The sequence below is a fragment of the Poecile atricapillus genome, chromosome 7 (assembly GCF_030490865.1).
Source record: "Poecile atricapillus isolate bPoeAtr1 chromosome 7, bPoeAtr1.hap1, whole genome shotgun sequence".
Taxonomy (NCBI): Eukaryota; Metazoa; Chordata; class Aves; order Passeriformes; family Paridae; genus Poecile; species Poecile atricapillus.
This window is the reverse complement of record NC_081255.1, coordinates 25,306,286-25,331,866: the sequence shown is the minus strand read 5'-3', so window position 1 is coordinate 25,331,866 and position 25,581 is coordinate 25,306,286. Positions and strand designations below refer to the sequence as shown.

Sequence of the window (25,581 nt, the reverse complement as noted above, 5' to 3'; positions counted from 1 at the left end):
ATTTTCACACTTCCTCCCCACAGGAACTAACAAAAATTGGTTAAATGGCTGCGTTGCTCTGGGGACAGGCCCTTTTGGAGCTGAGCTGCATGCAGGGAAGGGAAAGCCCAGGGGACATTTTAATAAGAAGCAAGGAGAGCTATTGAAGTGTTTTACTGCCTCGTTAAGGCAGTCTAATCTCTGTGTATATCTGGAAAAAAAAAATTGGCTTGCTGGTGTTTTTGTTGTAACAGAGGTGGGTGTTTTCTGGCACGGCTGGGATCCCGCCTGCTATATCTGCTTGTTTTCTTACCTGATACCAGCAGTGAACAGCCCAAGAGCAGCTCAAGGGCAGCAGCAGGCAGGGTGAGGGCCAGGCAGACCAGGAGGGAGGCTGTGGATCCATGCTCTGGGCTGTTTCCCACCCATAGGTGCTCTGCACCCCATTGCTGCACCCACCTTTCAGCCAGACACAGGTCCCCAGGGTGTTTCCCCAGGGGAGGTTTGGTACTTTGGCTCTGCAAAGCCCAAAGGTGGGTGATCCCTCATCCAGGCAGCCCAGAGACACAGCAGGGAGACAACCACTGCATCCCATCCACCCCTCCAGCTCCAGGGGCTGGGATTTGGGGGATACACAGATTTTGGGACTATGGGCACCTTGGGCTGATGTAAGCCAGGCTGAAGAGTCCATGCCCAGGGAACCCCCAGCAAAAATTCTTCTGCAGCAATACAGGGTTATCCAACTGCTGAGGTCTACATTTGTAAGAGGAATAGGCTGGCAATTTTATTTCTAAGGTTTTCTTCAGGAATCTATTTTTTTACCTCAGCCCAGCAGAAACTGGGGAAATCCTGCTGAGTCCTGCTGGCTCCGGCATCCAATTCCCCATTTGCAAAAGCTCCCGGTGTCAAAGCCGTGAGCCGGAAGGGATGCCGAGGCTGGGATGGCAGGGCTGGATAAGCCGATTGCATTTGCTTTGGAAAAGCTGATGTTTGCATGAGCACTGGCTCTAGTGGTTTTAAAGGGATCCACCCAGGAGCAAATCCCAACAGCCTGATATCAGAGCTGTGCTGCTCCCACCCCAGCTGGGCTGGGGAAGTCTCTGCCCTACACCCAGATCCACACTGCACCTCCTGGGTGGAGGAAGCCACAGGAGCTGCCACTGCAGAACACAGGAAGCAAAGACTTCAGCACAGCTAACAGGGCTGGCAAACACCTAAAATGGTCTTCCTTGGAAATATGGGGCAGGAAGGCTGAAGGTGCTGTTTGACACATAGTCCAGCCGAGATCAGTAAAGTCACCCTTGCTCCCAGCAGACGTGCCGTGGTACCCAGCTGCTTCAGGAAAAGTGACTTTTATCACTGATGTGAAAGGGAGAGATGCCCAGACACCTGGACTGTGCCTGTTTCAGGGCTGGGCCTAAACCAGCCCTTCTGCAGGGCTGCCCAAGGCTCCAGGGCATTCCATCCCAGAACCTCTCCCCTTTCCCTAGAAACACCGGTGAGCTCAGCAAAGCACCCACAGCGTGGCCTGGGAGAAACACAAACATTTATTAAGCCAGCTATTTTTTTTGTTGAGAATGACTTTAACAGTGCTGAAGGACTTACCCTGTCTCCCCCAGGGACCCTCAGCTGATTCATTGCATGCAGGGTTAGCAGGAAAGCAGGGGACAGCCAGCCTTGGGGACATGGTGGCTCAGCGTCAGCAGCACAGCTACACAGGAAGCCACAAGCTACTCACAGGCAATGAATGGCAAGCCAAGCACAGCTGCTCCAGGGCAGGCAGATGGATGCTTGTTGCATAGGGCAACCCACTCCCAGTTTGCTGGGATTCACCCAAGTCCTCAGCAGGTCCCATCTCTGAGAATTTTGGGTATTCTCCTGCTCTCCACATCCATCCAGGGAAGTTCTGAGGATCTGCAGGGGAAGGGAGGGTGCTCAGGGCTCTCAGAACAGAGGGTGATTTCCACTGAAGGTGCTTCAGAGACACCAAACCAAACCTGTTGTGCACCAGATCACCTTCTTAACCACAGCCAGCTCACATTTCAAATCTGAAAAGTCACAGCCAGTCACCTCCCCCTCTCTCAGCTTCCCACTGACATCACAAGACAATGTCCTCACTCCTACCATCCCAGCACAGACAGATCCAAGCTGTGACCCATGCAGCCAAGGGAACAACAGCACGATGGTGAGAGCAAAGCCGTCACAGCACTCAGCTGGGGACAGATGCACCCATGGGTTCTGAAGTCAGGACACTCCAGGCTTGTCCACAAATGTGGAAGAGCTTGGCTCCTTGAATCAGGATGCTCAGGTCCTTTCCTGCATCATCTGGTGAAGGCAGAGGGTCCTGCCCAAGCTCTCACACAGCTCCAGCTGCAAGCCATGCTCTACAAGCTGGTGAGGGGCGTGCTGGGAGGCGTGGTGGGGACAGCAAAAGGCACAGGCAGAAGCCAAGGTTAAAAAGACAGAGAAGTCTCCAGGGCAGAGTCCCTGCAGATCCACCCCGACAGAGCAGCCTCATGTGTCTGGTTGCTGGTAGGAGGCAGAGACCTGGCACCATTCATCACACAGACAGAGAAACCCAGCCTTCACCACCCTCACACCATGTCAGGGGAGAGCAGGAGCCTCTCCGAGTCCAAGCCCTGCAGGCTCTGCCAGGCTGCCCGTGCGCTGCCACATCCCAGGAATTCTGCAGGACTGCTCCCAAGGTGGAGGACAGTCCAGGAACAAACGGGGAGAACTGGATTTCCATTTCCCACCCAGTGCTTCGTCATTCTCATGTCATCACATTGGGAAGTCTGCACCACCATCCTTCCTCCGCAGGGCACGGACAGAGGCTCCCCAGCCCCACCTCAGATTGGCTTCACAGAGGCATCTAAACCAGGCAGGGCTTCACCCACAGGGAAAGGTTTTTTAGCATTCATCATGTGCTGGGGCCAAACCCTAGGTCTGCTCTGCCCTGGATGGACACTGGCCTTGAAGACAATGATGGAAATGAGCAGAACCAACAGGGATGCCCTGCTGATGGTCCTGCCCCACACTGAGCATGCTGGTGCCACCAAGCTGTGGATGCATGGTAGTGCCTCCTTGCCCTCTCAGGGTAGTCATTTTGGGTGAGGGATCCCCAGTTTTTGCACACAGGAAGCTGAGGATTAGAGGGAGAGATCCCAGGAACACCACTGTCCCAGGTTTCCCCACCACCACCACCACCACCACCGAAGACAACAGAGGGGTGTCCAGCCACCTGCAAGCAACACCCTAGAGCAAAGGATTAAATCTACCAGGAATCACCTCATCCCTCCTCTCCCAGAAATGTGCTGCAGGGCAGGCTCCCAGTCCCTTATGGCTGCGTCATCAAATGCTGTTGGGACCATCAGAGGAACAGTGCAACACCGCCAAGCTAGCCTGGCCCCTACTCTCCAGCCATCCCAACTCTCCCAGGCACAGACAAGTGAAGCAGAGTGGGCAGCTGGGAGAGCTGGACTGGGAAGGCAAAGCCACGGGCTATAAGAATGTCACATCATCCTGTGACTGGAGCCAGCGCCAGTGGGCATCGTACTCCAGGTGCAGTTTGCTGTTGAGTTTGCAGTTCTCAAGGTCAGCCTCAGCTTTCCAAGCCTTCCCATCTGGATTTCCCTTCCCCAGCCTCTCCCCAGTCCCTGGTGGTGATTTGGTGTCTCTATCTGGTTCCAGAGAGGGGGACTGCTGCCCCAAATACCCATTGGCCACCTGGGGCTCCTTATCAAACCGGTGATCCTGGGGCAGCCCAGGTGGGGAGAGGTCCACGTGGGGCCACTCGTGCTCCTCTTTGTCCTTCTCTTGCTTTGCAAGACCCCTCTCGGGGTCGATCCTGACCCAATCCTGCTCTGCCCTGGGCAGGGCTCTGCTCGATGTGGACGCAGCGGCGGTTTCAGCAGCGTTGTGGGAGTACTCATCCATGTCATCAGCCAAGGTGTCCAGGTAGCTGCCAACGGAGATGCTGTCCAGCCTGTCGTTGGGGTCCTGCAGGCTGTCCCAGCTGCCCCGCCGTGAGGCCTCCTGGCTCTCCACCAGGCTGTACTGGCTGCTGGCCAGGCTGCTGCAGCGGCTGGTCAGGGTGCTCCGCTCCTCCAGCAGCCACTTCACCGCCTCGATGCCCTCGTTCACCACCACCAGCTGCTGCAGGATCTTCACGTCCACCGCTCGCAGGTAAGCCTGGGGGGGAGACAGAGAGCACAGGGGGTTTGAGGTGACCCAGGGGCCCCATGTCTCAGCCCAGCCCAGCAGAGGTGTCACTGGGCTGGCCACTGGTCTCCTAAACTACTTGATGAAGAGCATGGTATGGAACAACACCCCGTAGGGAACTATCCCAGGGGGCCCTGTCCAAGACCTGGGGACACGGACATTGGCGACCAGCAACTTACGGTTCCACCAGCCACCAACCCCCTCAGGGAAATAAATCCAGGGCACCTGTGTTCCTATCTTCTATGGGAACATGGAGTAAGCAAGGAACTGGAGGTACTGGATGCAGACCTGATCCCAGAGCATCCTCCAAGACCTGGGACACTGCTGGCAGCGCAAGAGGGTCAGACATTGCTCAGTACAAGTGTCTGGCTGGACCACCAGCACTTCCCCAGGCTGGTCCCTTCATGCCTTTACTTGTCACCTTCTAGGGTTTGAACCAAGCCTGGTGCCAATGTCACATGGGAGGACTCAGAGATGCAAATCATTCCCCAAAGGGGAGGACAAGGAGGACGGGCATTGCTGATCACATCACTTGCCTCATCGACTCCTGCCCCTCCGAGCCTGGGGAAGCTCTTCACAAATCTCAGTTGCTGCAGAAACATCTGTTTTCCTAATGGAAAGCCCCGTGTGCCAAGACATTCCTGTCTGTATGATACTGGCCGCCAAAAGCCACTGGATTTCCCCTACACAGGACGCAAATATTTTGCCAGGAAAGGAAAATAAGGCCACATTGGGGGGAAAGGGAGAAAACCCACTGCAAGGCACGTACAGGCATCCTGCGGGCTGCAGATGCCCACGGACTCCTTCACAAACACATCCTGTGCCCAGCATCAGCAAGCTGTGACAGAAATCCATGCACTCCCCAGGGAACATTTTTAAGCACAGCGCCCGATCCTCAGCATCCGGTGCCCCGGAGAGCCACTCGCCCGCCCACGGGTGACCCCACAGTCTCCTGAGACCCCTGTCTCCGGTCCCACAGCCAGCACAGCCATAGAAGCATCCGAGGAAGGAGCCTGGGAAAACTCCAGCCAGGATTTCAGCATGTGACACCTCTCACTCCAGACGACAGAAAAAAAAAAAGGGTCAAAGATTTGTAAAGACACAACACCAGCCTTCCCATCCCCTCCTCAGGCTCCTAAAGCTGGATTTAGATAAAAAATAGCAGGGATGTACCCGGATTGGGGCAGGAGCCAGCTTCCAAGTGCAGAAATTTCCTTTCTAGGCAAGTTATTTTAAAAACTGCCTACAATGGACTTTTCTGCACGCACTGCTAAAGCATCTGGCCTTGGCAGGGAGATGACGAAGGAGGAGGAGGGCTGGAAACCCCTGGTGGGGGGTTCCCCATTTTTCTCTGCCTCGTGCAGAACTGCAGCTGTCAGAGATGCCAGGGGAGCCAACCCAAAAGCAGAGGGTGGGATAACACTCCTTGCTTTACACACTGCTTGCTGGAAAGAGTTACCCATCAATTTGCTGCTAGTTCACACCAGCCTGACCTCCCCATTGCACTCCAAGAAACCCCCTCTCCAGCAAGTCAAGTACTGTGGGAGGAGACTCAGCGCAGGCTGCTCTCTATTACTCCTCCAGATGCACTGAAGTTCACTGCACGACCTCGCACCAAGGACAGCTGTACAGAGGACTGTCACACTCCTCCTCAGGCTCTCCATGGGCAGATACAGCCCTGCTCCCCTCCCCAGCACTGAGAAATCTCAGGCGACTTCTCCTTTCAAGATATCTAGCTCTAGGCATAAATCTTCCTCCTCAGATCAGGAGGCGAGAGTGGGAATTTGCTAAACTCTCCTCCCACCGCCCACTCCCAGGCCAGCTTATCCTCTGAGCACTGGGTTTGCTGGTTTCCTGCTGCTTGGGGCAGGGGGAGAAATTCTGCTCCCTGCTCTTGGGGATGGGGAGATGAGGGGAGCCCTTGCACTGGGTTTTGGCACCTGGGTTCCAATCTCAAGCTGCTGCTCTGGGTGTGAGGTGTCCCCGCTTCCTCACCGGGCAGCAAGAAGAGCCAGGGCAGGGCAAGGAAATGTCTTTCTGAGCCAAGGTGAATAATGCCCGGCCCAAGCCAGGCCTTGCTGGCCATAGGCTGAGGCTGCTTGCACCTGGGCAGGGCAAACACCGCACTGCCCCAGAGACCTTTCTCCTCCGGTCAGGGTGCAGCCTGCAAGCCGGTGCGGAGGGAGGATGAAAGCAGAGGGAGGATGAAAGCTCCTGCACCGATGGGAATATTGAATCAGCCGAAGTGGAGGGCTCAGGCTGGGTGGTGCTCCAGCCCCCAGGGGGCATGCGGGGATGCGGGCGAATTTAGCTCGTTTCCCTATGGAAACAACGCTCATTCCCACCCGCTCGGCATGTTCATGCGTGGGAGAGTCCCTTCCCCCAGCTGCACTTGAACCCATTGCCCAACCTCGCCACGTTTCCCGGAGGCGCAAGCATCGCCGGTATTTGCTCCCTCCACGAAAGACGGAGGCGAGAGAGCTGCCATCGGCAGTCCCCCGGTCCCCGGGCAAGGCTGCCACCGCAGCACAACCCTTTACGAGCCACCCGAGAAGCCCCCGCAGGAACCGAACCTCGGGAAAGCTCCCAGCGATGCCTGTGCCTTGTCACCCTGGGGGTCACACCCGGGGGAGAGAAGATCCACCGCCATGCCCTTGGCGAAGGTCCCTGCCCTTAATTCTGATCTCGGACACCATGATCCCCGACGGAGCCGGCGTCCGGGGGTGCGAGGGGGGCAGGACGGAGGTGGCCGAGGGGGATCCCGGGGGGTGGATGCTGCGCGGGCTGGGGGCAGAGAGCGGCATTACCAGCCGGGGGCTGTTAACCCCGACTCGGAGGAGCAAAGGGGTTCGCCAAAACGCGGGCAGAGCGCGGGCACTATCCGGGACTGTCACCGGGGGAGACAAGCGGCCGCTGCGGGTTGGGACGGTCAGTTACCGGGGGGCGGCCGGCAGAGCTCCCGGTACCGCGGCACTCACCAGCTCGAGGCGGAGCGTCCGGAGGCGTTCGGCGAGCGGCGGGTGGGCACCGCGGGCCGGTGCGGGTGTCGCGGGCGGCGCGGGCGGCGCGGGGGCGGTGTCGGCCCGCAGCCCCCGCAGCAGCACGGCGGGCGGGCGCCGTCCCACCTTGCCCGCCAGGTCCCGCAGGTCCGCGGGCAGCGCCTCCCCGCCGCCCTCCATGCGGGTGGGGCAGCGGCGGCCGCGCTGTCACCGCGGCCCGCGCTCGGCCCCGCCCCCGCCGCGGCCCCGCCCCCGCCGCCACCTGCCCGCGCACCAGCGAGGTCCGCCGGGGCGCGCGGAGCGGCGCGGGGCGGGGCCGGGGGCGGGGCCAGCGCCGGCCGCGCCCCCGCGGTGTCGCTGCGGCGCCGGAAGCGGCGCGGAGGGTGCTCGGGGCGGCGGCGGCACCGCCGAGCCGGGACCGGCCGTGCCCGCCCCGCCCGCCCCGCCTCAGCCTCCCCGTGAGTAGCGCGGCCGGCACACGCCTTCCGGCCCTCCCCGGACTCCCCGCGGTCCCGAAGCGCCTGGGTCCCCCTCTCCCCGCCGCCGCTCGTTGCCGCCCTCAGACACCCGCCTCTCCCGCCCCGCCCGGAGCGCCTGGGTGCCCTTCGCCACCTCCACCCCCAGAGTGCCTCCGGGCCCCTCGGCGCCCCTCTCCCCGCCCTGCCTGGCCTTGCTGGGGCACGCTGTGCTCCGGACAGGTCCCTGGCTCTGCCGGGGCTCCACATCCCGCCCAGGCCCAGCGCTTTGCTCCCCGCAGGGCGCCCGGCCTCCCGCTGGCACAGCTCCTCTGCCCGGGGGTGCCCGGAGCTCCAGCAGGACGCTGGCCCGGTGCTGCTCCCCGTGTCCGGCTGGCTGCACCCCGATAGCGGGGACGGGGCTGTTAGCGGGGAGCGTGTCTTTCCAGCAAGGACCCCGCTGGCACATATGGCAAATGATGGCCCATTCCATAACAATCGATGGTCCTGGATTTATTGTCTGCTTGTGACTTTGGGCTGCTTCTCTTTCCCAGAGCATGGGAGCGGGCCCGTGGCACTGCAGCAGCCTCGCTGAGGGGTTGGCCTGGAGCAGAGGCAGTCACTGTCCGATGGGTCATGGGGCTTCCCCTCACTCTGCAGCAAAGCCTGGTCTCCTGCATTGCTCCTAGCGGGAGTTCCGGCAGGCAGGGAGGCTCCAAAGGGCTTTTGCCCATGGCACATCAGTGCTGTCCACAGCCATTGCTTGTGCCAGGCTTTGTCTTTACTGGGGAGAGGGTTTGAAGGCACCTCTGTCACCTTCACCCCTCCTGGCAGGGAGCCCCGATGGACACAAGAGGAGAGCAGCACACGTCCTGACCCCCGCCCTACACGGCTGCCCCCGTGCCGGCCACCGGGACGATGGACGAGTGGAAACCCAACCCCACTGTGAAGCCCCACAAGAAGCGGAGCTGGTACCTTGCCTGGAAGTACAAGCTGATGAACCAGCGTGCGCTGCGGAAGCTGTGTCAGGTGAGTCACCCGCGGCCCTGCAGTAGATTAGGAAGGATAATCTACAGGATTTACAAGTTTATGGAGCAGCTGCATGGGTGGAAGCATGTCTGCTGGCAGTCTGGGTGACCTAACATGCTGAAGAAGTGTAACTTGTTCCCCAAGAAGCTGCTTCCAAGTGCCTGCGTGTGGAAGGGTCTGCCAGGTGTAGCAGCTCCTTTCAGTTGCCAGCAGACCTGTTGAGTGGCCATGAGAGATACAATTATCTAAGTGGCCTTGGGAAGTTTTTAGCTAGAAACAAACTGATTGCTCCCATTCTGGCTCTGGACCCACGCTGAGTGCTGCAGGGTTCAGCCTTTAGTTGTTTGATTTGCAAACCAAGCCTGGTATAAGGCACAACAGGTGGACACAGAAAATAGGGCTTGGTAACAGGATCTTATGCCCCAGAGGCAGCTGGTGTCTGGGAAAGCCTCAGACTTAGTTGCTTGTGCTGTAAAACAGCTAATCCTTGGTGGAGACAGTGTCCTGGGGGGTACCCGAGGTTGTAAGGACAGGAAGATTTGGTCTCATGGCAGCAAAACACAGAACAGGGGCCTTTCCTCAGAAGAGCTCATGAGATCTAGCAGTTGGTTGCTGTGGAAGGGAGCAGGAGAGGGCCTTGCATGTGCCTGGCAGGACAAAGGCTTTTGAGGGCTCCCTGGGCAAGAAGACTGCTCAGTTCTGTGTTTGATAGGGTATTCAAGGCTTGGGAATGGGTCTGGTCATTCAGGCAGGCATTGCTCACCATGCTGGAGCAATGGGCTAGAGCTTGCACACATCTCTGTACTTCGTGACATTGCTTAAAACACAGATGAAAATTTGGCTTAAAATAGGTAGACCAGAGCTGCAGGTATGGAATAGCCAGGTCAACAGCAGCCAAGCATTCATCAGTTGGCTTTGACTAAGCCAGCTCTGCTAGATCTGGCTGCTGGTCTTGCTTAATTCTTATTCCTAATTGCCTTATTCACTTTGGTCACCAGGGCTGTTCCCTCATGTCCCCAGTGCTGATCAGGGCAGAAGGTCTGGGCAGGTTGGTGAGGTGGCCTTGCTGCCTTTCCATGAGCCCATGGCTCTGTTCGTGCTTAATTAAAAGCTTTCTGTGCACAGATCCCAAAAGGTGTTCATAGTCCTGAGTCAACAGCAAATTAACAAGCCAAAATGCCATAACGACATTTATACCATCCTGTTGCCTTATTGCTGGTTTTCCATTTTCCTCAGTTACTCCTTGAACCTGCTTGGCAGAGGTAGCAGCAACACGGAGCTTTGAGGCAGTAGCTGGACAGATAGGGCAGGAATCCTTTTATTGCCTCTCACTGAGGACAGGCCAGTGTGTGATCCCAGCCCCATTAATGACCTCAGAGAATCAAGGGTCTGTTCCACAGCCCCCTAGACCTTCCAAAGCCCAGTGTGTCAGCGTCTACAAGGGTTGCAGTTGAAGTTTGCTGCAGACAGTAAGCTGCAGGCTGGTCTCTGCAGCCTGTGGTAAAGTGCAGTTTCCTGAAATCAGACCTCAGCTTCTTCCCTTTGTTTGATTCAGCTGCACAGCATCTCCTCTCTGCTGAATACCCTGAGTGCATCCTCTGGTTCCAGAGGGACAGATGAGAGCAGTGATGCTGCAGCAGAGGCAGAAGTTAAGGTTACCTTGGGAGCTGTAACTGAATTACCAAACTATTTGCCTGCAGGGCCCCTCAACCTTGATGCAATAATTTAGCAGGAATCTGCTCACAGATCTGGAAGCAGGGATACATTGGAGGTGGGTTAATTCTTACATGTCAAGGAGTCAGTGCTCTCCAGCTGAAGAATGCATTTCATCATGAAACTCAGTCACCAGTATTTCTTTCTCTTTGCTTTCCTCAGAAAAAATCAGGGGAAATGTTAGATGTTTGTGATCCCATGCAGGATCTCCTTGGGATGCCCTGCAGCCCATGCCAAGGCAGGCTGGTTTTGGGATTGTTACTTACAAATTTCTAACATGAAACATCCTGCATTGCAGACAGGTGCTGTCCTCTTCCTGCTTGTGACCGTAATTGTGAACATCAAGCTGATCTTGGACACCAGGAGAGCTGCTTATGAGGAGGAAGAGGAGTCTGCACAGGACTATGGTGAGGGGCAGCATTCTGTTGTGCTTTGAAAGAAAGAAAAGCGGAGGGTTTCTTTAAGTCAGGGCTAACGTCACCAGCTACGTCACAAAAAACAGGTCTGTGCATGTGGGTTTCACAAAAATTAATAGAAAATGCTTGCTCCCTTCCTAGTCTGTCTACTGAAGACTTTAGCACATTTGGCTGCAGAGATCTCTGTGGGGTCAGCTGAGGCCAGAGCTGTTGTCATTTGGTATTTCCCCTTACCTACCATCCCTGTAAATTCCAACCCATGACTCCTTGGGCTGGGGTGCCTTCTGGAGGTTTGGCTGGGTTAGCAGGGACAAGCTAGAGGTGCCTTGACTGATTGAAACTGCGAATTTCTCTGCTGTAGATGACGAGATGCTGAATGTGGAGGTCCCCAGGCACCCTATCAACAACAAGAAGGTCCTGGATGTGGAGGTGTACTCCAGCCGGTCGAAGGTCTATGTGGCCGTGGATGGGACGACGGTGAGTGGCAGGTGCTGGGTGTTCTGTGAGCAGAGGGTGGACAGGGCTGGATGGGTGAAACCACAAACAACAGTGGTGAGAGCACTTCAGCGGCTGGCAAGAAGTTCTGCTTCCAGGACTTCTACTCTGGCACCCATCACTGCCACGAGCAAAGCCAAAGAGATTTGCCTCTTGTCTGGGGGCTCTGCTGTGCAGAACGGGCAGGGAATAAGAAGATGTCTTGGCCTATGATTCTCATCATTTATCCACTTGCAGGTCCTGGAAGATGAGGCTCGGGAGCAGGGAAGAGGGATCCATGTCATCGTCTTAAATCAGGCCACGGTAAAACATCCCCGTGTCTTACTGGGCAGTTTGTCCTTGCTCCTGAACCGTTGGGTACCTGAGGCCAGGGGCAGCCAGGAGGGGAGTCCCTGATTGCTTTTTGTTTGCAGTTTGCAGAGCATAGCACAGTCACCTAGAGAGTCCCTGCAGGGTTTGCGTGTGCCGCCCGCTGTCCTCGGGGAGTGGGCAGGGGAGAAGTTGTGAGGTTGGGTGATGCTTCCAATGAACCTCCCTGCAGAAAGGCCTGAGGGCTGAACTTGCCTGGGAGCTAACTCTGGGGACTAACTCCCTGGCATACCGGAAAAGCCACTCCCTGTGTTGCTCAGGGAATGAGGCTTCCAGGGCAGATTTCCATAATTCTATGTGTCCATACCATGTAGTATTTAAGATCCATCTGACGTATGAATACCAACAGGGTCACGTGATGGCCAAGAGGGTCTTTGACACCTATTCCCCCCATGAAGATGAAGCCATGGTACTTTTCCTCAACATGGTTGCCCGGGGCCGGATCCTGATATTTACCATTAAGGTACGTGACCCTAATATCAAAAAAAGTCATCTTGAGTCGGGATGTCCTGAAGCTCATCTGGGCAGTAGCCTCCTGAATGTCATCAGGCATTCCCAGGATTAAATGTCACATCCCTATGGGGCTGTGACTTCCTGTCTGGATCACCTCCCTTGTCCTCTTGCTCTCCCTTCTTGCTGCAGGTACTGCTGTGCCCAGCAAAGCAGGAGAGCAAAAAGTAGATGTGTCAGAGCCCACAGCAATAGACAAGGGGTTAGGTGGAGAATGGATGTGAGGAAATATGAGGATGTGGTGGGATCCTTCTGGCTCCCAGTTCCAGGCTTTACAAGGGCCCTGTGGACTGTGCTAGGTCTGGGGTGCTGTGCAAGCAGCACTGTGCTGCTTCAAGGTATCACGTTTAGCTGTCTGAAGTGTTACTTAACACATGGCCCTGCTTGAAAACAACAAGGCAACAGGAGTTCATGATTCCTCTGACGACCCTGTGGGTCATCACAAAGCCACTGACAGCTTTAGTGTCACATAGGCCCTGAAGGTTTCTGGCTTAACTGGTTGAAGGGTAGGAGTGGGCCCTGTACCCCTTCAGTATTGATGGGAGATTTTTCCCTGTCAGGAGCCAGACCTCAGCTGCAGGGTTGTGCTTTGTTCCAGGATGAAGGTTCCTTTCACCTCAAGGAGACAGCCAAGAATGTCCTGAAAAGCCTGGGGAGCCAAGTTGCACCATTCCTGAGCTGGAGAGACATGTGGACATTTGTGGGGAGGAAGGGGGGTGAGTCTTGCACTGGCTGGGAGAGGGTTTGTGGCTCCTTTCTTTGGGAGAAATCAGGTAAGGACAAACCCAGCCCATCCCCAGCAGGCTCTATGAGCAGGGAGCAAGTCACAGAGAGTGGCAATTCTATTCCTGGGGGTGAGGGAAGGTATGGAGGCAGAGCATGTTCCTTCACCAGTTTGCCAGAGGCCAATGGGAAAAGGTGTCAAGCTGTCCCCCAGGCTGACAGCCCCTGGTCATGCATTGACAAAGTGGGGCTGGGCCCTTGCAGGCAGTCCTGACCCTGTGTTCCTGCTCCAGGAGAAGTGTATGGGGAGAAGCACGCCAAGTCACCTGCCCTCTCGACATGGGGTGATCCCGTTCTGCTGAAGACAGAAGTTCACCTGACATCTGTGGAAGGTAGGAAGTACAGTCTGCTCTGTGGTGTCTCTGGGAGACATCTCCATGCTGCCTGATTTTAAGTCAAAGGCATGGGCCTGGATTTAAGACTTTTTGAGATGATGATGATGGTAACTTTTAAAATGGGCTTAGCTCCCTTTCTTCCTGCTTCCATGGCAATTCCTGGCATGGTTGTTGAGAAAGGTGAAGATGGAGAAGAGGGAGCATTGCTAGTTACCACCTCTCCAAATTAGACCTGGTCTGTTTTTTGACTGTTGGCCTTGGACAACCCACTGCTGCTCAGAGAGGCCAGAGGTGGGGTTGGGCTCTGCATGGCTCCTGGGATCCATGATCCATGGATCTGGCATCCAAAGTGTTCCTTGTTCATTGCTGAGGACTGGCTTGCTGGCTCAGCCCAGGGAGAGCCATGTGTGTGGTATCCCAGCCTGGAGCACTCAGGGTAGGTCTGTGGGGGTGACAGGTCTGTTTTTGCTCCTTGCACTCCAGATGCTGAGTGCCATTGGCCCGACACGGAGCTGAACCGGCGCCGCAAGAGGTTCTGCAGCAAAGTGGAAGGTTACGGCAGCGTCTGCAGCTGCAAAGACCCCACACCCATCGAGTTCAACCCTGATCCCGTGAGTGCAGGGGCAGAGTGTTCAGGGAGGCTCCAGGAGGGAGGGCTGGGCTGGACCAGGTCTGTTTTGCAACTGATGCAGAGCACTGTCCTTAATCACCAGCTGAGTGATGCAAACTGCCCCTGGGCAAGCCCTTGGCCCCAGCAAAGGTGAGGTGAATACTTGCGGGCAGGTCATGCTGGGGCAGGGGAATTCCTTTGCTCTGAGTTGCCAGGAATAGTTACCCTATTCTAGGGATATCAGTGTAAGCAGCAGAGCCTGAACATCTAGAGACAGAGCAGCTATTGTGACTTTTGGACTTGTCCTTGGCATGGTGCTGAAGAGTTAAGACACAGGTCTCTGAGTGAAGGCAAAGTGGGATTTTGGAGCTGGGTCAGAGGTGAGGTGAGGTGAAGAAGGGAAGCTGGCAGGGTCTCCAGTAGTGCTGAGGGCATCCTGGTTGGTTGGTGTGGCCCTGAGCCAAGAGGTAGGGCTATGCAGCTCTGCTGTCTTAACAGTGGTCCCTACCCCTTGGGTCCTCCTCTCAGTGGTGTAAAAGCATAGCATTATTTTAGTTTGCATGGCCTCTCCCACCCTCACTCACACACGTTGTTCTCTTCCAGCTCAAAGACAATAAAGTCTTTGACGTGCCAGTAGCTGTCATTGCAGGGAACCGCCCCAACTACCTGTACAGGTAAGCACTCCCAGAGGGCACGGCTCCTCTGCTCCGTGCCACAAGACCAGGCATGGCCCAGGCCCTTCCCTTTCTCCTGCTGGCAGGATCCAGCCTCCTCCTGGAGTTGCATGAGCACCAAGGGCAGACCCTGGGGGAGGGAAAGGGAAGGTGTAGGTGGGTCCTGTTCCCCTAATCATGCACACTTTCCCCCATCCCAAGGGATCCATACCCCTGTGCTGCAGGGCCTGTGCCCACTGGGGCTGTGCTGCGCTCAGGCCCCTCCGTCTCTCCTCAGGATGCTGCGTTCCTTGCTGTCGGCTCAGGGCGTCAATCCACAGATGATCACAGTCTTCATCGATGGGTACTACGAGGTGAGGGCATTGCCAGAGATCCCTGTGGCCAGCTCTGTGCTCCCCCAGTCCGGTGCTGGCCCAGTCCTTGGAGGGTGGCAAGTTGAGAGCCTCGTCACCTTCCTCCTGCTGTGTGTCCCACTGCTCCTCACCTGCTCCTACGCAAAGTCAGCCAAAGTCACCCAAGCCATGGGAGTGGATAAAGCTGCCTTGGCCTTTCCCAAAGCCCAAGGCTGATCATGTCAGGAGGGGGGTTGTTGTGCAGGAATGGCACATGGTGATTATGCTGGGCTCTCCCCATCCCTTTTTCTCACTTGGTGAGCACTGCCAGCCCCTTGAGCAGGCACAGGGTGTAACACCACTTGTCCAGTTCCTTCACATGGAGAGGAACAAACCAGTCCAGCCATGCCTGTCCAGCTCCATTCTCAGAAAGAGGTGAAGAGACACAGTGTGTTTTCCTAAGGCTCAAAGCTTGGGGTTCCTGAAAGCTGGGGTCAGGTGAAGGAGAACTGGCCCTTTAGAGGCAAAGACCTTCCTCTCACTCAACCTTGTATAGCCCTGGAGGGTCCCACTGAAGGCCCTGTCTCTCTGGCAATGGAATGTACTCTGGGACAGGCATGTGAGATCTTAGTAGATCTCAGGAGCTAGGCCTCATCTCTGCAGCATCCAGTGAGGTTGCCCTGGGATGGAGACAACTGTTCCCTTGCAGGTCTCTCCCACCACTGCCACACTGTGGGGCTGGGGGAGCTGGCTTGTTTATGCAGGCTCTTGCTGCACCACATCAGAGCAGTTAAAGATAGCAGCATCCATTGCCATGGCAACTGGAGCAGCATCCCTTAGCTACGAGGGGGCAGCCTGGATGCTCGAGCTGCCATGGTGGATACCAGGAAAAGGGGGAAGGGTTGGTACAATGGGAGCACCTTTTCTTTTTTGTGGCTAGGAGGTGGGATGTACAGTAAGGGCATGGAGAAGGCATTGGTGGCTCCTTCTTGGGGCAGAGATATGTCAGCCCAAATCTGGATTACTGCTGACCCCTGTACTTGATCAGAAAGGTCCTTCTCTTGGCAACCATGAGAGAAAATTGAGTTGATTGTGGTCTTGCCATTAAGCAGCTGCTAGGTGGTCCTGGATATACCTGTTTTCTTTCTGCACTGTCTTTGGAGGGCAGGGAATCTGGGACCTGTCACATATTCTTGGACACAACTTTGGGTCTGCAAAATGAGCTAACAAAGTCGTGGTGGTATTGAAGGGCCACGAGGGTTTGGCAAGTGCTGTGCTGCAGGGTCTATATTGAGCCTCACTGGTCTCCAAGAAGACAGCTGCATGCAGGGGATGTTCCTCTTGGCCTGGGGAGCTGACACTGGCAGGGGAGAGGAGAATGACCCACACGTTTGATGAGCTTTGTACTTTTCCCTCGCAGGAGCCGATGGATGTCGTGGAGCTGTTTGGCCTCTCAGGAATACAGCACACTCCCATCAGCATTAAAAATGCCAGAGTTTCCCAGGTGAGAGAGCTTTCCAAATCCTGAGACAGTTATTTCCAGGGACCTCGGATAGCATTTGAGGCAGGCAGGCTTAGCCCCAGATCTGTGCCAGGCTGATGCTATCACAGGCAATGATTGTCTTTTCTTGTAGCACTACAAAGCCAGTCTGACTGCAACCTTCAACCTGTTCCCGGTGAGTGAGACTGCTATAGTACAGCCTTCCCCTGGCATTTGTGATCCCAGTCCCACAGGAGCTGGGATTAGTCCTCCAGGGCAAGGAACTGCACAGACACAGCACACTGCTTGTGTCTTTGCTCTGTCCCGTTCATCTCCATCCTTCTGATGTTCTCCTTGCCCTACAGGATGCTAAATTTGCTGTGGTTCTGGAGGAAGATCTTGACATTTCTGTTGACTTCTTCAGGTAAAGTTGGGGGTTCCTATGTGGGATCATTTTCTGGAAGCTCTCTGGATGCTCAGGAGAGGCCAGATCCCTGCCTGCTGTAGCTCACTTATCTGAGGCTGAGCAGACCCCAGGAAAAAGCCATAACTGAGATCTGCCTTCAGAGTCTGAGGCCACTGTCCTGGCAATCAGTGTAGGGTGACTTCAAGATTGGAGATCTCTTCCTGGTTGGTTTTTTGGGGACACTGATCCATTCACATGGTTGGAGCTGCCCCATAGCCAGAGGACAGGGGCAGTGTCTAATGAGGTTCCTGTTAAGGAAAAGAGACTGATGGGCACGAGTCAATGCTGTCCTTTCCCCATGGTGAGATGCAGCTTAGCTTGTTTGGGTGCTCCTCCCCTGTTCTCCCAGCAGCATCAGCTATCTCAGGCCAAAAATTGGGATAAATGGTTCCAGCAGTTGGGGGTGGCTCATTCTTGGTGGAGGGTTTACCTTGGTTTGCATGGTAGAAGGGTGTTTGACTAGGGTCAACTCTTTCCTCAGCTTTCTGAGCCAGTCAATACACCTTCTGGAGGAGGATGAGAGCCTGTACTGCATCTCTGCTTGGAATGACCAGGTAGGTCAGGGAAGGATGGTGGAGCAGGGCCACCTCTGCCCTGTGTTGTTTCCATGTTATACTGGGGTCCAGGTTCCATCTTTGAAGCAAAGTGTGTGTCCCCACTGTCATCCTAAGTGATTCTGTCTCCCCAGCCCTGGACTCTTCAGAAGTGCCCCTGCAAATCACCCTCCTGTCCCTACCATGTGCTTCCCAGTGGCTGTTCCCTTCTTGCCATGATAAGAAACTCAATGGAGCACAATGCCTCCCTTTTTTTAGTGGGGGGCAGTTGCATTCAGTGTGCTGAGCACTCCCCATAACCCTGCAGGGCTATGAGCACACAGCTGAGGACCCCTCACTCCTGTACCGTGTGGAAACCATGCCAGGCCTGGGATGGGTGCTCCGGAAGAGCCTGTACAAGGACGAGCTGGAGCCAAAGTGGCCAACCCCTGAGAAGGTAAGGACCTTGGAAGGATCCTTTCTTCTACGCCCCCATCTCTGCCCATCAGCAATCCCTGATCTTCACCCAGTTCCTGGGTGTACAGCTCCTGGATAGGCTATCCCTGTGCTTATACTGGGAAGGATTCTGCCCAAGCAGAAAGGATTTGGGACCGACAGTGACTTGAGGAGGCACATAACCATCCACAGAGCTGGGGCCAAAGGGGCTTGACCTGGTGTGGGCACCCAGAAAGGTCCCTGGACAGCCACATTGCCAAAGCCTGTCCCCAGAGTTGAGTGTGAGTAGCAGTTTCCCCTCCCCAGCTCTGGGACTGGGACATGTGGATGCGGATGCCTGAGCAGCGGAAGGGTCGGGAGTGCATCATCCCGGACATCTCGCGCTCCTACCACTTCGGCATCGTGGGGCTCAACATGAATGGCTACTTCCACGTGAGTGACCTCCCGCAGCCCCCAAGCGCTGTCCTGCTGCTGAGCTCTGACTCAGACACCTCCCCAGGTAGTGGGGATGCTTGAGGTCATCTCCAGGTATTGCTGACCCATGATCAAACCTGGTTTTCCTTCCCTGCCCTCTCTCTTTCTCCCAGGAAGCCTATTTCAAGAAGCACAAGTTCAACACAGTTCCAAATGTCCAGCTTAAAAATGTGGAGAGGTAAGTGCTGGTCACAATGAGACCTTGATGAAACACTTGCTTGATCTGACCCTTGTCTCCTTTTGCTGGAGTCATCTCCCATCTGGAGTGGCCATAACCTCCTGCATCAGCACACTGGCCTCTGCTGGGGAGTCCTGGCAGTGATTTTTGCAAGGCTGGGTTTGGCTACCCTGTGCTTCAGGGGGACATGTTGAAGGGTCATGGTTTTGCTGCCACATCTCAAGATTGTGTGTCGGTCCCTGCTCTCCATTTATTGGTTCCAGCTGTCTTTAGTGTTACACTGGGGCAGTCCTAAATTTGGATCAAACTGTCTGACTGTCCCCTGATCTCTCTTCCTCCAACAGCTTGAGGAAGGATAACTACGAGACTGAAATTCATCGGCTCCTGGGGTGAGTGCCTGCTGGAAGGTGGAGAGACCACAACACACACTGGGTGAACCAACCAGAACAGAAGGAAGGGTGGAGGTGGCCCTGGTGGCCCCAGCCATGTCTTGCACATCTGAAGTACTCTGCAGTGGGAAAAGGGAGAAGATGGGGTGCCCTCTCACTCTTTTTTCTGTTTCCACAGGGAGGCTGAGGTCTTGGATCACAGCAAGAACCCCTGTGAGGACTCCTTCGTGCCCGACACTGAGGGCAGGGTCTACGTCATGTTCATCAGGATGGAGCAGGAAGCAGATTTCACCACCTGGACTCAACTTGCCAAGGTGAGGGCCTGGACATGGCCTGTCCTCAGCCTTGCACTGGTCTCTGTGTCACTGAGAAACACCTGGCTGTTGTTCTTGGGTTTTCCCATGGCATTGACACAGCTCACCAAACGGGTTCTTGCTGTCCCTAGGGGATGTTGAAGCTCTTGGTGTGGCTGGAGGGATGCAGCCCTGTGCCACCCCAGGCTTGGGGTGCAGCCTTCTCTGCTGTGCCTCAGTGAGGGCAGGCATTGTTGTTCTTCCCATGCCAGGGGACACCTGGCCCTGATGTCCATCCCCAGACTCTGATGCCTTTTCTTCCCTGCTCACCATCCTAGTGCCTCCATATCTGGGACCTGGACGTCCGCGGGAACCACAAGGGGCTGTGGCGGCTCTTCCGCAAGAAAAACCACTTCCTTGTGGTGGGGGTCCCTGCCTCCCCCTACTCGTGAGTATCAGGGACATGAAGGGCTGAGCAATGCCTCATCCTCACGGCACTGTCCCCTGCCTGGCACACACCAGTACCCACTTTTGTCCCAGCCCAATCCTCGGGGGACACCACCTTCACTCCTTAACCAGTGTGGTGGAAGGGGGGACGGGAGGGTTCCCAGGGTTGGAGGATGTCCCAGTGGGAAGGAGATCATGCCAGGCAGTGCTGTTGGAAATTGGGGTCCTGAGGGGAACCATCAGCTATGCCTGCTCCCATCCAGCCCCCTCACCTGCAGGTCCAAGAAGCCGTCGTCGGTGACACCAATCTACATGGAGCCCCCTGCCAAGGAGGAGGGGGCGGGGGCAGTGCCAGCGGTTGCAGCAGCAGAGCAGACGTGAGGCTGGCAGCTGGAAGCAGAGGGGACCGGGGGAGCACAGAGACCCCCACGGTGCAGAGACAGAGTTGGCAGCAGCTCTCGGAGGCTGGTGACTGGATACAGAATCCTGTTTTGGGCTGCAAAAGCAGATGTTGGGCTCCCTCCAGCCCCCTGTTGTGGTCTCCCTTTCCCTTGCACAGGACAGGGTCCTTCCCTGTAGATATGCCACCCCATCCCATGAACTTGTTTTTTTTAACACAGACACTCTACTAACGCTGCTCCTTTTGCCCCCTGGCTGGGCAAGGCTGGAGGAAGGAGATGCTCAACTGGAGGCTAGAGGGAGCCTCAAAAAACACCTCTGCTCTCCTTTTTGGCCCTGAAGTCCTGAGAAAGCAGCATGGTGTGAGTGCTGCAGCCTGCCAGCTGGGTGTTATTTATTAACTCTTGCCTGCTGGCTTTGTGCCCTATGGTGAACACAGTGCTGAAGAGGGGATATTCCAGCATCTCTCCTGTTACCTGCATGATGGATGCACCTTGAAGACTGTGTGCTGGGTTGGACCTTCCTGCACACTGGCTCTGCTCCGTGGGCTGCAGGTACTGGTGCAGCCCAGCTCACAGAAAAGGGAATGCTGGAGAGGAGCTGGATTTGCTGCAGACACGGAGGGGACACCCCACACCCAGCACGAGGACGGTCAGTTCTGGAAGCTGGAGGTGATTGTAGGTGGAAGTGGACCAGGCTGTGTGCTCTGGCTCAGGCTGTCCTCACCCACCTTCTCTGTGGGGAGCAGCCCTGCCCCTGGGTCATGGGAGAGGGGGTGAAAGTGCCTTGCAGAGTAAGATGGGAGCAGCCAGCAGGCATCATCCGCTGGGTGTAGGGGCAGGGTGAGCCAGGGTCATCTGGAGTGAGAGATGCTGCACTATGGTCCTTGCCTGTGGTACTGTACCCTGTCTCTATCCCTGCCCTGGTATCCTCTGCTTTTGCTGAAGGCAGGGGGAGTTTTTCCTCCTGAATCCCCACCCTCAGTGTGGTGAGTTTCTGGCAGGGAAGGTGTGAGCTGGTCTGGGATGGGCAGCTTGGCCCTCCCATTGTGGTACGTCCCTCATGCAGAGGGAGAGGGAGGGGGTTCCATGCCTTAGAAGGATCCCAGGGCCCCCTCCCACCCCCAGCCATTTGGTACTAGTGTCCCTGCACCCAGGGGTCAGTCCTGGGCCCCTTGCTCAGTACAGCTCCTCCTCTCATCCATGCAGCTAGAGATCCATTCTCTGCTCTGCCCTTTCCCTGAGGTAACAGGGGCTCTTCCCCTTCATTTTCTCACTGTGAACTGAGCATCGGGGTCTACACTACACTAACTTATTTATTTATTGTTCCTGGGAAGGGGCAGATAACAGGAAGCAGCATGGAGGGCTGGCAGCCCCCAGCCTGCACAGGAACAGTCATGGGAGGTTTGTCTCTCGTTCCCCTGGCTATACCCTCTGTTCCCTGCTTTCCTCCCTTGCCCAGAATAGGAATGAAAACTTGTGAACCATGAAACTCCTCTTGGCCAAGATGATCCCAGTGTGGATGCAGCACAGCCCTAGCATGGCTGTGGGGACTCTGACCCTCACAGTCCCTTGCATGCCTGCCCCAGCAGCAGGGATGGGATGGGATGGGATGGATGCAGGAGGGGAACCAGAACGTGCAGTGACACCCTTGAGGCTGCAGTACCAGTCTGGGGCTCAGCCCTGTCCTCCCCAGCCACCCGCAGTGCTGCCCTTCCGTGGGACTCTGCTCTGGCAGCCAGTGGGCAGGTGGCCCCTGTGCTGGCCCTCAGGGTAAGGCACATCTTTTATGAGGGTGGAAAAGGGACTTCTTTCTGAGGAAAAGTAGCTTGCTCCCCATGGCCTACTTTGGAAGAACTTCCAAATGGCTCTCCATTGCTCTTCCTTGACACCTCTGTTCCCAAGGCTCAGTTTCTCTTCCCCTTAAAACTAAATGCATCCTCTCTCCCTTCTCAGCTAGGGCTCAGGCTTGGCTTCTTCCCAGCTCCTGTTGGGGCTGGGGAAGGTGGTCCTAGGGATAGAGGATGGCTAAACATGAGTTCCCCTCTCCTCCCCTGCCAATCAGGGCTCTGTGGCTCCCTGCTCTCAGTGACAGCAGGACTCAACCGGTGGGCTTTAGGCTCCCCCTTCTCCACACACCAGGCCAGGCCCACAGGGTGCTGTTCTCTGTCCCTCCCTGTCCCCCCAGCTAGGCTCCAGAGTGGCAGCCATGGCAGGGCTGGGCGTGTGGCATCATCAGGGTTTGACGCTTTCTGAATTGAATTATTTTTTCAAGAGTAAACATTGCAAAGCTGTTGAGCCTTGTGTGTTTCATAGTTGGCCCTGTGCAGGGTACAGGGCCGGGGTCCCTGGCTCTGGGGTCCTGCCTGGAAAGGACAGACCCCTGTCCTCTGGTGTCTTACTCTGCCCAGGGCACAGGCCTGGCCATGGGCTAATGGTGGCCCCAGGCCTGTGCCAGCAGAGGTCCTCTGTGTGGTGCTATGCAGTGCCAGCAGGGCTGGCACAGGTTTGTGAGCTGTTTTCTCCTCAAGCTTTATCACTTTTATCTTCAGCTCAGCAACTGATGGAAACTCTGACGAGCTGCCTGGTAAGTCTCCCCCGTCTTCCTCCTGGCACCTCCAGCTGCTGTGTCCTGAGAAATACAGCCTTGTCACCCTCTTGACCATTCCAAATTTCTGCCTCTGTGGAGCAGGGAACCCTGAGGGCTGGAGATGCACCCATTTCTGGGGAGAGACGACAGGACTGAAATAAAGTGGTAGTTGGGAGAGTGTCAGCCACCAGCATGGACCAGCTGCAACCTGCACCCCCAGCCTGCTGCCTCCTGCTCCCCTGCCTGATTCCTGCAGCCAGGCTGGGCTGACAGCCCCTCCCCAGGACCAAGCACAGCTTTCTGGCAAGGCGACCCTGTAGCAGAAGTTTTTTACATAGTCCCAGGGGCTTGGTGAGGGGCTCTCACCTCCTGGTGTGCCAAACCCTGCGGCACCAAGCCTCTGCCAGGGCTCCATGGGCGAGAGGAGGATCCACCTGCTGTGTCTGAGTGCCCGGGGCAGAGCCCTGCAGGGTGATGTGGGCTCAGGTCCCACAGCCTCCACGTCGTGGCCACCTCAGGGAGTCAGTGTGTGCAAACTGATGCGTTTATAGGAGCCTCCCCTCCTGAAACAGGGATGACAGTAGAAGCAAGTTAACCCCTTGAAGGAGAGAAGCTGTGCCAGGCTGGTGGACAGCCTCAGCTTGCGAACCCCAGGTGCTGGTGCTGCCAGGGTTCAGTACCCAGGGGGTTCAGTCCCTGGGATGCTCATTAGATGAGTCCTTGCTCATCATCCTGCCCTTTTGGGGGGTCTCGCTCACTGCCTGCTGCATCCTGCTGGTGCTGGAGCATTCCCCACTGTCCCAGGAGCTGGCTGGGCAACTGTCCCCTCTCCTGCCTGTCCTGGAAGTCCAATCCAGTGGTGGCAGAGCTCAGCCCCGTGTGGCAGCAGCTGTAGCACGTGCTGCCAGAGCCGCAGTTCTCACCCAGCCCGTGCAGCACCCCCGGCCCGGCCTCCCTGGCTTTGTGCAGCCGTACAAAGGAGAACCTGTCCGGGCTGCTCCACCTCCCAGGAGCTGGCTGATAATTAAACAAAAGCAAAATAGCATTGGCATGAAACTTGACCTTTCCAGAGCTTGTGGGGGGTGGGGAATTTTGCATAATTTCTGGTGGTGTTTACTTTTATGCGTTATAGTTTTTTGTTGGAGATCTCTGTGCTAGGGGAACAGGAAGTCCCTGTGCTCCGATGACGCGCTGGTATGTGGGAGACAAGGTCCAGGCTGACCCTTCCCATGGCACATGGGTTCCTCTGTGCCCCACAGATGGAGAAAAGAGTCCTCTGGCATAACACACTCAGTCCTCTTGAATGGAGAGATCTCAGCACCAGAAGGAAGCTCTGGGTGCTGGCCCCATCTCCTTCCCTGCATGGGAGGGAGTCAGTGATGCCCTGTCCAGGCACTTGCATCCCAGCCCAGGGAACTGATCCTAAATTTTCAGCACCCTTCATAAAAAGTCATAAACACCAAAAGCATTTATGAATAAAAACTCGTAAGTGCCAAGGTGCCCAAACTGCTCCCAGGATGGGGCTCTGCTTGGCTTCTCCCTTTGTTGCCAGCTGTGAGGGGGGTCCTTTCCCTGCACCCAGCCCATCCCATCCCATCCCTGTCCCTGCTCCGTGCTGTGCCTGCAGACACAGGGCTGCCACCTCCTGTGGCACATCTAACGTAGGTGGCAAATTGATCTTCAACTGACTATCCAGGATTGCTGTGCCAGTTATTGTGGCGTTCCTGCCCAGTGCGGCATTAATGATTAACACGCCAGGTGCAATGTCAGCCCCAGCCTGATGCCTTTTGAATAGCCTTGCATTGCCTCCTCTGATAGCCCAACAAAATAATTAGGGCAGGGAGCTGCCTTGAAAGCACTGCTTTAGGCTGGCACTCAGGATGGTTTATCTCTGAGAAAGAGGAGAAGGGGAGTCAAGCAGGCAGTCTGTGCCAGGGAAAGTGTGCATTGCCTCACTTCTCTCCCTGGACTACCCTGTCCCTTCAAGGATATCCTCTTCTCCCCAGTCTGGGAACATCCTGACCCAGCTCTTACAGCAGGCAGGGAAATTCCCCACAGCAGGCACTCCTTGGGCAGCTGATGCTGGATGAGTTTGCTTTTGCTTCTTATTTACCTCCTTTATCAGCACAAACCCAAAGAGGTGCAGTTCCTCCTCCTTTTCATGTTCTGTTCCCATCAATGCTAATTCCCAGGAAGGAGGGGGCGGCTCCTTTCCTAAATTGCCGATCAATGCCCACTCCCTGCCAGCACAGACGCCTGCACCACACAGGGTTTCGCCTGCAGTGCCCCGGGGCAAGTGATGCTGATGGAGAGTGCACCCTACAAACCTCCGGGAATTTTGGTCTGTGTGCGGCTCCCATCATGGCACTGGCTGCTTGCCCGACACCCCTGCAGGGAGAGTGCCCTCAGGCCTTCCCTCACCCTGTATCCCAGGTGGAAAAGAAGAACCCCCACTTTGGCACGCACCCAGATGTGCCAGGTGCTAGAGCCATCTCCTGCCGTCTTCCCGGGGCAATAAGGAAGTTTCTGTTTGCCACCACAAGCCCTCAGGGACCTTTCGGCATTGTGCTCTCAGTTTCTGATCGCCCCAGAGTGCCAGTCTGGGAGAATTGGGCAAGTCTAAGGGATATAAAAGGTGCAGGGGTACCTGGTGGCACCCGCATGAGCTGGTGGGGGTGGGTGGTGGGTTGGGATGTGCCACGGGGCTTGTGGGGAAGCAGCTGGAACGGGATCTCCTTGGAAAGCCCAAAGGCTGTGGCCATGCTTGGGCATGGAGGGCAGGGGCACAGTGGGAGCACAGGAGGCTGTGCCAGTCCGGTTTACCCCCCACTGCTCTGATTTTGGCTGCCAGGGCAGCCAAGAGCCGCGAAGGGCAATTGGGAGGAATCGCATCCGCGAGGAGAAACTGGTCCTTCAAGTTTTCCCAGCAGGTGGAGGGGAGGAGCCAAGCCAGTGGG

The 25,581-nt window shown here is 56.2% G+C and overlaps 2 protein-coding genes across 2 annotated transcripts; one reads left to right on the top strand and one right to left on the bottom strand.

Annotated features, from left to right (window-relative positions):
- Nucleotides 1-1,505: 1,505 nt before the first annotated feature.
- On the bottom strand, nt 1,506-7,444 carry LURAP1 (leucine rich adaptor protein 1). The gene is made up of 2 exons (XM_058843141.1): nt 7,179-7,444; nt 1,506-4,170 (listed from the first exon to the last, which is right to left on the bottom strand). The coding sequence occupies exons 1-2, from the start codon at nt 7,377-7,379 to the stop codon at nt 3,481-3,483; spliced, it is 891 nt and encodes a 296-aa protein (XP_058699124.1). The 5' UTR covers nt 7,380-7,444; the 3' UTR covers nt 1,506-3,480.
- Nucleotides 7,445-7,545: 101 nt separating this feature from the next.
- Nucleotides 7,546-22,329, top strand: POMGNT1 (protein O-linked mannose N-acetylglucosaminyltransferase 1 (beta 1,2-)). The gene is made up of 22 exons (XM_058842848.1): nt 7,546-7,657; nt 8,489-8,683; nt 10,695-10,803; nt 11,174-11,289; nt 11,545-11,610; nt 12,026-12,139; nt 12,785-12,902; nt 13,203-13,301; nt 13,788-13,915; nt 14,518-14,588; nt 14,866-14,941; nt 16,341-16,424; nt 16,555-16,596; nt 16,766-16,824; nt 17,348-17,420; nt 17,728-17,856; nt 18,162-18,287; nt 18,443-18,507; nt 18,852-18,896; nt 19,075-19,210; nt 19,528-19,637; nt 19,915-22,329. Exons 2-22 carry the CDS (start codon nt 8,573-8,575, stop codon nt 20,015-20,017), a joined length of 1,980 nt encoding a protein of 659 aa, XP_058698831.1. The 5' UTR covers nt 7,546-7,657; nt 8,489-8,572; the 3' UTR covers nt 20,018-22,329.
- The last annotated feature ends 3,252 nt before the right edge of the window (nt 22,330-25,581 follow it).